A 15,877-nucleotide genomic window follows, 5' to 3' on the forward strand; every position below is an offset into this window, starting at 1 on the left:
GATGGTGTTTAGATTGGGCCTGGATTGTCCAAGAGCAGATGAGTCACACAAAAAGCTCTATACAAGAACTGACGGCATTTACACAAACAGCCGACCGTAAATCCTAGAACTAGTCTACGTGATAACGTATGTTTACATGACATCTATAGCTATGACTCAGGTACTGATTTCCCCCCTGCTGCTGACTACAAGCCTGTAATGTGAGTACCTTTGGTGTTCCAGTGGTTCCGGATGTATAGAGGACGTAGAGAGGGTGGTTTGAGGGAACAGGAACGCAGTCGTGCGGCCGAGCCGTGGCCATCTCTTCATCCCAATCCAGACTCAACTCCGGACTCATTGATACTTTTTCCTAAAAACCAAAGAAAAATGAGGTACATGCTAATTTTCATTTCTATTAAAACTGTGCCGAAGACTAAGACTGTGCAAAATGTAATTGCACAACTAAATGTGAGACCTTTTCGCATCCTTTGACTGGAAAAAAGTATAAAGTACGTGGAGGCAGACACTTCCAATCATCCAATCACATTGATTTGGTGGTGTTTAAAAGAACACACACCACAATTTTATCTTCTTAATGTCCTGATGAAGCTCCTTGTTGACCGAAACGTTGACTAATAAAGCAGAGAAAAGTGTGTGCGGGAGCAAGTCATTTTTTTGAGGAAGACTAAGACTGTGACTGCTCTATAGCTTCAAATGTCCATAATATATCTCTGGGGGTTCATACAGAACGAGTTATTGATCAATTCTATTGACTCAGGTGCAGCAGCGCTGGAAAGAGTTCCCACGAGGGGATCCTCCCACACCAGCGAGCTGCCCTGACCCAGAGAGCTATGTGGAAAGAAGGCGTTAGACCACTTTATTACCGTAACACCTGAAAGTGGGGAGCCAAAAATTCCCATTGGGATATAAATTCTCACTTCAAGTTGAATATATATATATATATATATATGTATATATATATATATATATATGACGTTTATGTTTAAATTCTGTTTTAACTCCCATCAGTCATTAGAATCTCTTGGAGTCACCCACAGAGGTAATGTCAGGTCATATGTTAAAGCCCCCTTACATCTTCCAGTTGCTGACATCTGCCTCATTTCAAATCTCTTTGATAATTTAATTTCATTAACATTTAAATCATCCCCGGAAGCTAAAGAAAAAAAGTCCCGGCCACTTCTGTCTTTGATTCTCAGGGAAGGAGCTCAAAACTAAGATCGTTCAATATCACACAGCCTCTCGAAGGCGGAGGACAGACAGCCCATATAACCCCCAGCTGTCTGAAATGCATCCCTTTTAGCTCACTTCACTCAGAGCCGAGCCCAGAGTAAAAACTTGGCTGATTTAACAAGGCTTTCATGTTGGAAACCGTCTTCGCAGAACACCACAACCTTTTGCTCGCTGAATGCAGTAATTGATAAAGCAGCCGCAGCCACCTTCAAAAGTGGTGCTTCACATGATTTTAAGAGGATGAGTTTACTCTGATTTTCCTTTGAAAAACCATTTCTCAGAGTTCACTAATGGATCCAAAAAAGATGCAACAGCGATCTCTTAATTCGGCAGATCATTCCCTGATAAATAACATTGGTAATACAAACCAGATCAAATGCATTGTGTATTGTTAATTTAAGAACACAACGGAGTCAGTCAGAGGTACGTGGCGTAACTGATAACAAATTTGAGACATGGAGGGCCAGATGAATGATTGCAACACTGTGCGATCAATTTTAAGAATAATTTCTATTTTCTAGACCTAAAAATTCAATGTGTTTCTTTTTACGCTCGTGTGAAGGTGAAGCAAATTTCAGCTTGCTGTCGCCATATTAATGCAGAATCGTGTGCTGTATAATCATTCTGCACGGCTTCCAAACTGGATCTGTGCCAGGCTCTTTATGACAACCTCCATGATCCCTCAGCTGCAAGCACACTACACATTTTTTTCATTTTCTCTCATCTACTTGAAGCAGCCATACATCCTTTTCCTCTTTTCATACAGTGGCAGGATTTACCATTCATACACATTTGGCTTATTCTAGGCTATAATCCTTTAAAATATGATGCTCTTCAGTTCTTATAGGTTAAAAAACAGCAACCACTAGCCTTGGGAAATTGTTTTCTCCCCAACAGAAGCTATACAGTGACTAAACTAATCAGGTTTACATATTTCAGATGCATTTACATTCTGTCAAACAGTCAGCAGGTTTTTAGAAATGACACCACATTGACAAATTAGGCTTTTATGATCCTTTGTGCTTCTTACCATGTTAGGCCTGTTGTAGATGAGGACTTTAGAGGGCTTGTGAGAGCTCAGCTCCAAGGCCTTCTCCACCAGAGGGATGTACTCCACTCTTCTGCCTGGCTCGATGCCAAATGACGCTGTAACCATCAGCTTTGGCTGAGAAAAAAAACAGATTACGCAATGGCAATTTAGCTATGTAGCACATTTCATTACACGTAAACTCAAAATGCTTTGCAGTTAAAGACAAAATCTAGAATTAGAGGTATAAATGTAAGCACAAACATAGCATAAACAACATAAATATAAGAATACAGTACAGGGTTTTCTGCCAGTGTATTGCAAGCCTGGTAGCCTGCCAGGGATTTACATCTCCATTATAACAGAGCTGCCTGTTTGGGTGTGTGTAACCACGGTTGTGACTAGTAGTCAAAGTAGCGGTTGTAAAACGGTGATAAACACATTTCATTTCCTACATTCCTCAAAGTTATTTTGTTATCTAAAAAGCTTTTACTATGCAGAGTAGCGAGCGAAATCAGGAAATGTTGGTTTTCATCAGCTGAACGACTTAACACGACTCCTATGCAGCTGAAAGTGAAACAGTAAAATAAAGCAGATATCTGAAAGTAGGGGAAGCAGCAAACTCTGTTAGAAGCTACAAAAGTACTGAGAGACGAACACACAACGTCTTTCCCTCTGGTCTCCTGCACACAAGTTTTTAGGGTGCGGTCCTAACAACTTTTCTGGCGGAAACCCTGCAGTAGTATCCACAAGCATGCAGCCAACCACACAGCAAGAAAAACCCCAAAACATCAACACAATCAAATCGAAAAAAAAACCTGCACACACTCACAGTAATTACCCATAAGCCTGGGGGAATAGGAACGTTTTTAATTTGCTTTTGAATGCGGACACGGTCGTGATGGACCTCAAGTCATCAGGCAGCTTGTTCCAGACAGCAGGACCACACAGAAATACCGAAAGCACCCTCACCGGACCTGGATCTAATTCTGTCTGATGGCCTGAGAGCACCTGATCGGGTTATGGTCAGTGAGCAGGTCAGACATGTAGTGAGGAGACAAACCATTAACTGCTTTATGGACCAGAGAGGTTCTCAATCTTTTTCAGACACGAACCCCCTTACAAGATAGAGAATACACCGGGGACTCCCTCAGATATGTCCCTTTTGAATAATTTGACGTTAAGCCTATATTTTACACGTCTATAGTCTTAGTTTTTGTGAAAGAACACCACCGGAGAAATGTACTAGAAAGATATTGGACATGTATTAAACATATTTGCAGATTCTAGTTATAGATTTGTTAGATTAGAACGTAATTTATGAACTATTATACTGTAGATTTAAAAAATGTTGAACTGTGAAGCCTTTTCTAAACAAAAATGATGATATGATGATTTAAATGAATGAATCCCCCTGGCAGAGTGCCACAGACCCCACTTTGAGAATCCCTGTTATAGATTATTAGCTGGATTTTTAAGGTGATTCTGTTATTTAACCAGGAGTCAGAGTGATTTCAGTATTGGAGTAATATGTTCAAATTTTCATGTAAGTGTTAAGGAGTGCTGCGATTTGAATGAGCTGGAGCCGTCCGTCCTACTGACTGTTTGGATAATACTGCAAATAAAGCGTTACAGTAGTCTAACCTGCTTGAGATAAATGCATGAATCAGTTTCTGAGAGGCAGTTTGAGATATGAATGCTCTAAGTTTTGATACATTTCTTATCTTGTGATATTGGTAATCCGATTTTCAAAATTGAGATCAGTATCCAAAACGATGCCATGGTTTCTGACTTGTATTTCAGAGACAGGTGAGAATGTTATCGCGCTAAAATGTCAAGAACTTCATGTTCCTATATCATAAAACAGAATCTAGTGCTCCCATCATATCTGCCCTGAATATTTGTTTTACTGCTTATTAAACAGGGTATTAGTGGTATGAGTCTGCTGCCTTTGGCACTGGAACTCCAGTGTCGAGTCAAATCCAGTTTACATAAGCCTTGTTAACATGCGTTTCATGATGATACCAGAATAAATAGCAGGCTTACATACAACACTCCTGAGGTGTTCCCACTAAGTCAATAACATCGACTGTAACTTTTTAGATTTTAAAGTTTGATGCACATACGCCACAACCTTGAAGGAGAAAGCCTCTAAATTGGAACGCACTAAGTTGTAATTAGCTCATTTTCCCCTAGTGGTCATTAGAAGGTACTGCACTGTGTACAGAGGTGCTAAACAATCATTCACTTTCCTCTTCTCTGCTTTATTGCTGAATTGCAAAGTGGGACTCATATCTATGAAAGGAGTGACCTAGTTCATACTGTATGTAGATCATATTAGAGCTACAACAATTAATCAATTAGTTGTCAACTATTAAATTAATCGCCAACTATTTTGATAATCGATGAGTCAAATAATCATCAATAAGTCAAAATTCTCTAATTCCAGCTTCTTAAATGTGAATATTTTCTGGTTTCTTTACTCCTCTATGACAGTAAACTGAATATCTTTGACAAAACAAAACATGTCAGAACGTCATCTTGGGCTTTGGGAAACACTGATAGACATTTTTCACAATTTTCTGACATTTTATAAACCAAACAACTAATCGATTTATAAAGAAAATAATTGACAGATTAATTGATAATGCAAATAATTGTTAGTTGCAGCGCTAGATCATATTAACTAATCATCTGACAAACAACTGAGTCAACAATACTCCAACATTAACTGTCCCCCAAGGAGAGTACTACAACAATAAAAGATTAAACACCGGATCAAGTATACTTAATAATAAAACTGTATTTCTTCATATTTATGTTTATATAAACACATCAGTCAACAGAGATCATAATCTTCACAAACAGTCCCTGTCAAAATGTCAGATTGTTCCATTAATTCTTCCGTTGCCCTGTTAAAATATCTCAATGCAGATGGCATTGATATCATTCTTCAGAGTGCTTTCCGCTGTGAATGACTCATTTTGAGCTCACAAAAACAAAGAAGCCTCAGGCACCTCTGGCTTTCAGAGTTTCAGAGATTTTGCAGAGTGAATGGTGCTCATTACTAATGGCACATAAAAAAATGGGAATTGGAAAAGTATCAGTTGCAGCCATGTTAATACCCTGCGTCATATAAGCAGTATAAAAAGAACTGTCATCACATCAGCCTGTCCTCAGTTTTTAATGAGCGGTCAAAGAAACTGAAGAGTGACATCGAATTATCATGTTGTCATGGCTCATGACAAAAAGATAAATCTCAACCACATGGTGAGTAACAAGACTTTCTAACCTTGGCGTGATCGATGCGGACGGACAGCTCTTTGGAAGCGAAGCCGCCAAAGATGAGGCTGTGCGGGGCGCCGATCCGTGCGCAGGCCAACATGGTGAACATGGCCTGCGGCACCATGGGCATGTAGATGACGACCAGATCTCCTTTCCATACCCCATTCTTCACCAAGACTCCTGCTAACCTGGACACCTGGATCGAGACACAGAGCCGACAATGCAGAGAATTGAATATCAACATGCATTTTGGCACTGCACTAGGTAAATGTTCAGGACTACTATAACCAGCATAAACAAGTGATGGCTAAACAGACTTCTATGCATTTTTGTATGCATCAACTTGAATAAAATGTGTGAATTTAAGTCTATTAAATTGATTGCCTTCAATTGGACATAATCTGACAATTGAAATAACTCAATATCTTTTTGTAAATTTAATTAAATCACATTAAATGTCTTTTGGCTCTGGGCGCAACCACTAAAAAGCAAATTTTTTAATTATAGTACATGAAATTCGAGTCTTAAATTTAACTGACGCCTCTGCCCAAATGTCAATCAAGGTAATCGTTTCCCTTTCTTTTCATGATTGTATTTTGCTGTTCTCCATGCTAATGTTGGCTCAATCCAGCAGCCGCGGCAGAAAAACTAAACTCAGTTGAAGGCTTTAACAAAGTGACGACTCCAGCTCTTTATGCTGTTTTCTAATAATGCTATTTACCTGGTCCTGAAGTTCCCTGAAAGTGATGATCTGTTTAGTTCCAGTCACTGGGCTGTCATAAATGATGGCAGGCTGCTCTCCACGGCCGCTCTCTACATGACGATCCACGGCGTTGTAGCACATGTTCAACTTCCCTCCAACAAACCTGACAGAGACAAAACATAATAAACAAGATGTTCAAAAATCAAATATGAAGAACATATATACTATAAATATACAATTAAAATACATTTTAGGTGAACAGTATATATCATATGCCACCACCTCTATCAACATACCTCTAAACGGTTTTGTATTTTTGGCTGGTAGGGTTGATGAAACCACTTAAAGCTAAAACATGTGCAGTTACCTTTGCACAAATCAATGCAACTGATAAAGCGACAGTTTCAATTCATTCTGGGGGCTGTGCATATGGATAAAGAGCAGCAAGCAGGTTGAGCAGATGGTGTCTGAAATCTGCTGTTTTTTGGAAGCAAGAGAGATGCCTAGGCTGTGTCCCTTCATTTTAACACAACAGTACCAGATTCAGGCAGATCTGGTTATTTCTACTACACTAGATGGTATAACTGACAACTCCACCCACCAAATAAACAAAGCAATAAATTTCAATTTCATTCTCTGTGCAGGTGTGCGTGGGCTGTTCATGGATGTATTAAGGGGCTGTTGTGCATTTTTTAATGTTTGTCTTCCTAAAAAAAGCAGAACAATTTAGAATAACTTATCCATCTAACGGTTACAGGTGTTATGTTGAAATCAAGCATATGAAGGCACTGAGCAGAGGCGTGCGTGTACAAAACATCTCCATAATCTAAAACCGGTAAAAATGTTGTAGAAACAAGAAGCTTTTTTATATTAAAAGAAAAACACAAACACTGTTCCCCCCGTGAAATGGTGCCCCATTCGGTTATGTAGGGGGAAACACACTCAACACAACGTCTGTGGCTGGTTAACATCTGATTGTAACCTACTTGGACATGAAATATTAGGACTTCTAAATTATTTCTAAGTGATATTTGGTAAAAAAAATATATATATATATAAAAAAATAAAAAGACACTGTAAAGTTATGGGTAGCTCCCATAGAAAAGTAGCCACAGTTTGTGCCTCACTTCTCTGCTGATTAGCTAGAGTCAATTTTTTCAATAATAAACACAAGACAAACCTTGAAAAACTGCAAGTTGGTTCACTTACGACATTAAGACATTTCAAACATTGTTTTAAGACTCCTCTACCCAAATGGAAGAAAATAATTAAATCTCAAACCAGACATATGTCTATGAGCCAAACAAAGATGACAACTGGAAGTGACATACATCCCAAGATGCATTTTGTTTTGTTTGATTATCAGGGTAACTTTTTTAACCATTAATTCATATTGTCAATTAACATGACAACATGGAAACAAATGAAAAATGCCACTTCCAGCTGTTCAACTAAAAATTAACAAAAAATATATTTATTATTATTATTATTATTATTATTATAACAATAATAATATTATTTTTAAAACAATATTTTATTTTTTAAACATATTTATTATTATTAATAATAATAATAATAATAATAATATTAATAATATTATTATTATTCAATTATTAAATATGTTTTTCTGCATCAGACGAAATATTGTTATTCTAGTCTGAGTATTATGAAACGTACAACCCAACATTTTAAATTTATATTTTGCAGGGTAACAGATTAGGCTATCTATCATTTTTTTTATCCAATTAATCAACAAAACTGGAAGTGAGAATAAGACTCGAAATAGACCTCTTTAATTCAAATAACTAAATTCTGGTGGTTGCCAAACTGTTTATAGGTGAATTATGATATTATAATTAAAAAGTTAGCATGTCAAAGTCTTATTTTGTTTTCCTCAAGCTCACAAACGTTCAAGTTTCATGGGAAATTGGGACTTTTTAATGAGATAGGTTGCAAACCTTGTTGTTCCCTTTCCTTTTGATGCAAATAGCCTGGCATGTGCACTAAACATGTTTGTTGCTGTGCACATTAAGGTTTTAGTTCGCTTGCAAACATGTGAAACCTACCAGTTTGGAAACACTGGATCCTCGACGTGCAAAGTTTTCGTCCACGGCTCAAACCAGTGGACATCCTGTCCCACCTCAGCCCAGTATGTCTCTGGGTTGTCCCTCGCTGAGGCGAAAGCTCGACCGTACAACGTGTCGGATGCAAAGTTTCTGCAGCTCTGCAGGGAGAAGAAACACTTCTTAATGTCTGCAGATGCATGATGCGATCCTGCTGCTGCTGCTGCTGGTTGTTGTTGTTGTTGTTGTTGCTGTGCTGCTGCAACAGTCCACAGTTTCCTCCCTGGTGTCCTCTTAGAGGCGCAGAGATTCAGCCGCACTAACTGTCTCATTTGGAAGTGCATTGCTCTCTGTAGTTACTTTAAAAAAGCTAAAAACTTCCACGCGTTTTCTCCTGTTTCCGGTGTTTTCCTCCTCAGGTGTGTAACCCCTCGTGTGATTCAACTTTGAGCGACGTCATCTGCTCTAGGGCCACGTGAAAGGGAGAGGAGCCTCCTGCAGAAATCCTTACAAACCCTTCAAGGAATGCGAACTATGAACTGGATGTAATTGTTGCTGCTGGAGGAGCTTTGACCAGCAATCAAAGCTGTTATGCAACACACAGACTGCTGCAAACAGCTCTGTAAGCTCTGCAACAACACTTATATGCTGGGAAATAATTAGGGCTGTCAATCGATTAAGATATTTGTCCAAATTAATCACACATTTATCCTAAAAGGGAGATTTGTCAAGTATTTAATACTCTTATCAACATGGGAGTGGACAAATATGCTTGATTTTTGCAAATGTATGTATATATTTATTATTGGAAATCAATTAAAAACACAAAACAATGACATATTTATATATACTGTATATATATACTGTATATATGTATATACATATATATATATATATTTATATATATATATACTGTATATATGTATATACATATATATATATATATATGTATATATATATATGTATATATATATTTATATATATATATACATATATATATGTTTATATATATATATACATATATATGTGTATATATACATATATATGTATATATATATATTATTATATATATATTTATATATATATAATAATATATATATAAATATATATAATATTATATATATATATATTATAAATATTAAGATATTTGTCCATGATTAATCACAAATACGCAATTCCGTTGCCATGCGTTGCCCTTGAAATGCGCTAAAACGGAGCGTTTCTGACAGAGGGTGAATACAGGTATATTCAGACAGACAGTATGAGAAAAATAATGTGTTGTTTGAACATTAAAGCATGTAAACATGTTCTAGTAGAAACCCAAAATACAACTATGAACCTGAAAATGAGCATGATATGTCCTCTTTAATACTCTCATCAACATGGGAGTGGACAAATATGCTTGATTTTTGCAAATGTATGTATATATTTATTATTGGAAATCAATAAACAACACAAAACAATGACAAATATTGTCCAGAAAACCTCACATGTACTGCATTTAGCATAAACAAATATGCTCATATCATAACATAGCAAACTGCAGCCCAACAGGCAACAACAGCTGTCAGTGTGCTGACTTGACTTTGACTTGCCCCAAACTGCATGTGATTATCATAAAGTGGGCATGTGTGTAAAGGGGTGACTCGTGGGTACATTCACATATCTTGAAGTGAGAGGTAAATGCCAAAATTAAGTTTGGAGGACACATTCTGGGGATTTCAGAGTGGTACTGGGTGTAGATTTAATGTATTGGCTTCATATCGCAATATATTTTCTAGAAGTATGAAATGCAAAAAAAAATTCCCACATTGGGCTAATTCACTCTATAGCGATTTAGCCTGTGGCATGTCTTTTATCATGCAAAACAAGAAGAAATAATTGATATTTACTTCCTTGAAGCTCATTTCCATCGCAAATCTTTGTTTGCTAAAGCTGCAGCATTAAACTCTCATGCTCCTCAGGGTGGCATCAATAACCCTCCTCCTGTTGAGAATGCAAATGCCTCTGCTTAAACCGATCAGGGGAATGCATGTAGGGGCTTGTTTGAGGATATTTATGATCATAATTGGGTTTGTTGTACATAGTCAAATCATAACAACTCTCTCGTTAAGCTGAGTCACTTGTTCTGGTCTCATCACAACAGCAGCTTGTGCAATCTTGTCACGCCACACGGGCAGCAGCAGCAGCAGTGTCCTCTCTCTCAGACTGCATATATATCTCTTTCGTCACTGGCATCATCCAAGCTGCTGGTAAATACCCATAATCCAGCTGACCCCTGGACGTGACCCCCTGCACAATGGTGCCTCTGGTTGAGTAACTCATCCATCTGATATTACAGGTCATCTGTTTCTATTTATACATGCAGTGTTTTCCATTAAGACATGTCTGGAAGCATGCACTTTCCAGGAAGCCCCTTTCTATTACCTTGCAGCTACTGTGTTCACTACACTTTAAATGAAACAGTGGTTTGCAGTGAAAATAAACAGTGAATTCTTCATCCCAAGTGACAGACAAAAGATATCATTTATAAACACATCACTTGTTATATATACCCTTTTTTTCCAACATGAAATTGTGTTCCATATTCTGAATTATTGATGAATGTTTTCACATCATCCATCCATCCATCACATCCCCGTCTTAGCCTGTGGCTTAGAGTACATATAATGCTTATTTCCAGGTGCATACTTGTATTTTTGGTTTCTACTAGAACATGTTTACATGATTTAATGTTCAAAAAACGCTTTACTTTTCTCATAGCGGCTGTGCTGCAGCAACTCTTTTCACCCTCTGTCTGAAACGCTGTTTGAGCTCCTGGCCCCGCCCTCCTGAAAAGTCAAGTCTGCTCTGATTGGTCAGCTGGTCCGCACTGTCGTGATTGGTCAACCGAACCAAACTCTTCGGACTCCGCTCAAGCTCTGCTCTAACTAGCTTTGTTTGAGGGCGTGCCAAACTAGCAAATACGCAACTGCAAATGTGTGTGGTAATGTGAGCCGCCAAGTGCAAAATCGTGGTAATGCCGTTCGTCTCATAACACTACTTTAGGAGCAACGGAAGTTGCGTTGCGGTGCCATGGTTTTGCAATCTGTGGCTCACGTTACCGCAGTTTCACAAGCATGTCAGACAACAACGGTGGCCTTCAGGTAACGTAAATTTGTGAAAGGCTTTCTCTAGAGACAATGTTTGGTTTGTCCGTTCTGGGCTAAACTGTAGAAACATGGCGGAGCAACATGGCGGACTCTTGCCACTCCCTATGTAGATATGAATGCCTCATTTTAAGCTAACGAAAACACAACGATTCTTAGTTTCAGGTGATTATACACGAATGAAAACATATGAATATTATATTCCATTTCCAGTAATATATCCCCCGAAATGTTACACACTGTTCCTTTAAAATCTCATCACATTTCAACAGAGCATGTAAGTTACAATCTATATTCATGTATAACCACAATCAAACATCGACAGAGAAAGGACGCCTCCCCGTCTCCTCCCATGCTGTAATTTGTCCGGCCAAAAGGTCTCGCTAAATCACTGCTCCCCCAGGCGCTGCTATAACTCTTTTTATAATGGTGCAGATGCTATTGGCAGAATACATATCATTGTTATACTCTCTGGCACCGGACGTGCACGGAGAGAGCTGCTTGCAAAAAGGCCAATCAGACCAAAAAAACAGAGTCCGAGATGGCTCACTGTGGCCGCTCCATCACGCCCTCTTCTTCTCTGATTTGATGTAATGAGTGTGAATCTTTCCAAGCAGAAATCAGTCAGCTGCCCTTCAGAAACAGTTAGAGGCAAATTACCAGAGTTTAATCTACAAATGATTAATCTCCGAGCAGTGTGTTTTACCCGCAGAGTGTCTGAATATGGATTTATAATAGAATTAGTTTGAAGATAATGATTGCCGTTTTGCATTTTGAATGGGTTTCAGACGCGGCAGTTGGCGGAGAGGCCTGTGAATGATTTCAGTCAACATCACTCATAGTTTAGAATAGCTGATACATCATTACAGATGATTACAGCTGAGGGAATTTGCCTAAAATTGAAATACGAGGGACGCTTTATCATTTCATGAAGCACACTGGTTGATGTAAGCCCGGATAAAAGCCATTATTGTTGTTTATTATTCCTCTTATTTAATACCAGTCGAAGCAGGAGATGAAGATAAGAGGAGGTTGACATACAAGACTGATTTTATAAGCTTTTACACATTTGAGATGTGTAAGAGGGGCTCAATATAAATAGATGTCTTCATATTTTTTTTACTATGAGCAAGTAAAATGCCAAATAAAGAGCATCAATAAATTTCCTCATTTCATGCTGTGTAATTATGTGACAAGAGGGACAATACACTCCAAGCTTTCTTCTGAAATTAAATGGGATTAAATCACTCAGGAGCTGTTTGATGCAACAAATTGAACCAGTGTGCAATGTCATTAATTTTTATGTCATTTATTATTTCCATTTGACAAAGTGAATGGGTGCTGTCTCCCTGAAGGGGGCGTCAGCAGTCTAATGGTTAGAGGAAAGCTGTGTTAGAGGTTAAAAATCCCAAGGCAAAAGCATGTGGAAATCAGTGTCTCTGTTTTGTAAACCTCAACATTTAACCCCAATTGGTTGCTCCGGTTACAAACAATAAAACAATAAAAGCTACACCAGATAGTCTTAAAATAGAAAATATCATAATGGAGCTACTTCCCTCAGTTGTTCCTAGAAAGAAAATATATTTGTTGTCAACTTGCCTTGTTAGAAAATGAATACACTTTTTAAGATGTCTATCGGTATACCTCCCTCGTGTTTACATGACGATCTACTTTCATTATCTGTCAGCAGCTGTGTGATGGAGCTTGGTAATAATAAACAGCAGAGCAGCTGTGGGGAAGCATTCTGTCACGTCATGCAGGGAAAAACCTTAACACAAACTATTACATAAACACATTATTTTTTTGAGATTTTATCCGGTTGCCAGAACATTTTCATCTATTTTTTCCCCAGTGCGATATGCCATATAGATCACAGTCAATACTGCACTGGGATTAGAGTCAGTGGTTGTCAAAATTCATTACCCAATGTTCCCTTTTGATAAGTACAAGATAAAGCCAAGAAATAATCTGTCATCTTTGTATGGGTTGAACAAATAAGATGTAACATGTTAATTAGTGAATTTGAGAGTTGCTGGTAGATGAATTCTAGGCTAGCTGTTTCCCTCTGTTTTCAGTATTTATGCTAAGATATGGTAACCGGCTGCTCGTTGTATCTTTATATACATAGACTGTATATAAGAAGTGGATGTAGTCAGCATGACGTCACCCATTGGTTTGTGAACTGATATTTTGAAGCTTCGAGTTCGGCATTTTGGCCGTCCCCATCTTGGCTTTTTGCAACCAGAAGTGGCAAGGAGGGTGGAGCTAAGTACAACCAAATGCTGAATAAGACATTATTAGGTGACGAAAATGTTACAATGAACTTTCATAAACTGAAAACATACTGTGAAAGGGTTAAAGTTGTAAGACGAAAACACGGACTACTCCCAGACCGGATAACGCCGTGGTAGCGACCTGTCAATCACAAGGTAGCCACGCCCTACAGCATCCCCTGCTTTATGGTCTATTTGACTCTAAATGGGACCATAATTTACTAAATGAACATCATGCTGTATTGAAGAAGACTTGAAACTAGCGATTGAGACCATAAACTCATGTTTACAATGTTTACTGAGGTCATAAATCAAGTGAGATGTAGGCTCATTTTCTCATAGACTTCTATACAATCAGACTTCTTTTTGCAACCAGAGGAGTCGCCCCCTGCTGTCTGTTAGAAAGAATGCAAGTTTAAGGCACTTCAGCATTGGTTTCACTTTTCAGAACAGGAAGTTGCCCACTGTTTATATGAGAAAGGTATCAATCTTTTCATCTAACTCGGCAAGGAAGCGAATAAGCATATTTCCCAAAATATTGAGCTATTCCTTTATTGACCACACTTCAGTCCAGTCTTCTGTATTTGCCTCGTCAACATGGTCTCTTGCATCTCCTTCTGTGGGAGTGGAGATCTTTCAGAAATCAATTCACTTGCAGTTGAAGGGCTTTAAGAGCGCTGCAGCGTAATCCCACCTCTTAAAAAAAAAAGCAGAACTGTATTCCAGCCCATATGGGTGGGAGCCTGTAATCTCTCCGTGCCCTCTTTCCGTGCGCTCTCTAAGCCCTCACCCTCTCCAACCGCCCGTCCAGCCCACCACTTACAACCATTACATCTGCATGCAGCTGGGTGGGCCCGTGGGTGGCTGGAATTCACCAGCACATATGGACTGCGTGATTAGGTTTTAGTAACAGTTTCAATCAGAAACAGAGCAGATCACGATGACATATTCCCTGAAATGCTTAAAGATAATGAAAATGGAATCAGTAGAAACACATCGATATGACATTTTTCAAATGTCAGTCTCGGATTGCCAATTTGAAGTAAAGTGAGGTTGGGAGTTGGGTAATTACTTCCCAAGTGGGTATAGGCTAAAGTGATTTTTTTTTTCATGAAAGCAAGATAGATGAGATTCAAATGATTTCAGTGTCTGTGGGTTTTGCTCTGAACAGCTGTGCACATGGAAGCTTACATATTGCTCCTTGCCTCAGGTGTGTGTTCATGTTTACAGCTTGCATTTGTCATGAAGTCATGGTTTGTGACTCCTCACGCTGCCTTAACGTTCCCCCCCCTAACCAGGGATTTGCTACTTGTTTTTGTTGAGCTCCGCTTCTGTCGTGCGCAATGACTGGCCAGGTATGAGATATGCCACAGCAGCAGGCACCATTAAGCAGCTGATCTACAGTAGATGAGTAGAGTCAGTGGTTCGGCTCCGTTCTGTGGTAGCACATAAACATGAGGATTAATCCTTAAGCCTTTCAACAAAGGTTCACTACCATCATTCAGTCCTTATCGGGCTGCACGCAGTGCATGTGCTGTAGCCAAGAGAGGAGATAACAGGCGGCATGGCTCAGCGGCTCCCAATGAACCTTAATGGTAAGCGTGGTTGCAAATAATCAACTGATCTTTGAAGTGCAATGGATGGGTGGATGATACATGGATAAGCATTTACGCATGCAGGCACAGAGACACACATGCATCATTTACTGGTTGACTTCTGTGAATGGTGAAGCCACGTGTTGTAGGAATAGTTGTAGAAATGACTGACCTTTTTATTTAGTCAGGGTTAGTTTATTGTTCATTATAAAGTAAGAAAAAGCAGTAGTCCTGAATGCTGCTCTGATTTATGAGATACACTACTGTATATGACCAAAACTATGTTGCCCCACCCATATCCACATACTTTGGTGTACTTGTTGAATGCGAGCAACTTCCAGCAGCGAGATCTTATGGAAAGCCTGAAACCAGAAGAATGGATGCTGTAATCTGTCCAGAAACCCTCACAGGTACTGCATTTAGCATAAACAAATATGCTCAAATCATAACATGACAAACTGCAGCCCAACATGCAACAACAGCTGTCAGTGTGTCAGTGTGCTGACTTGACTATGACTTGCCCCAAACTGCATGTGATTATCATAAAGTGGG

General features: G+C 38.8%; 1 protein-coding gene across 2 annotated transcripts in view; it reads right to left on the reverse strand.

Annotated features, from left to right (window-relative positions):
- acss3 (acyl-CoA synthetase short chain family member 3) overlaps positions 1-8,883 on the reverse strand; it is a 45,986-nt gene extending 37,103 nt beyond the window's left edge. Inside the window, exons 1-5 of one of the 2 annotated variants that reach the window (XM_074625832.1) lie at positions 8,312-8,881; positions 6,264-6,408; positions 5,550-5,738; positions 2,261-2,395; positions 209-349 (exon numbers count right to left, since the gene is read on the reverse strand). In XM_074625832.1, the coding sequence (XP_074481933.1) occupies positions 209-349; positions 2,261-2,395; positions 5,550-5,738; positions 6,264-6,408; positions 8,312-8,652 (951 nt within the window). In that variant the 5' untranslated portion in view covers positions 8,653-8,881. Of the gene's footprint in view, positions 1-208; positions 350-2,260; positions 2,396-5,549; positions 5,739-6,263; positions 6,409-8,311 lie in introns of both variants that reach the window. The other variant, XM_074625833.1, reaches the window with a different exon arrangement.
- Between the last annotated feature and the right edge of the window lie 6,994 nt (positions 8,884-15,877).

This window comes from Sebastes fasciatus, chromosome 23 (genome assembly GCF_043250625.1).
Source record: "Sebastes fasciatus isolate fSebFas1 chromosome 23, fSebFas1.pri, whole genome shotgun sequence".
In the NCBI taxonomy this organism is placed as follows: Eukaryota; Metazoa; Chordata; class Actinopteri; order Perciformes; family Sebastidae; genus Sebastes; species Sebastes fasciatus.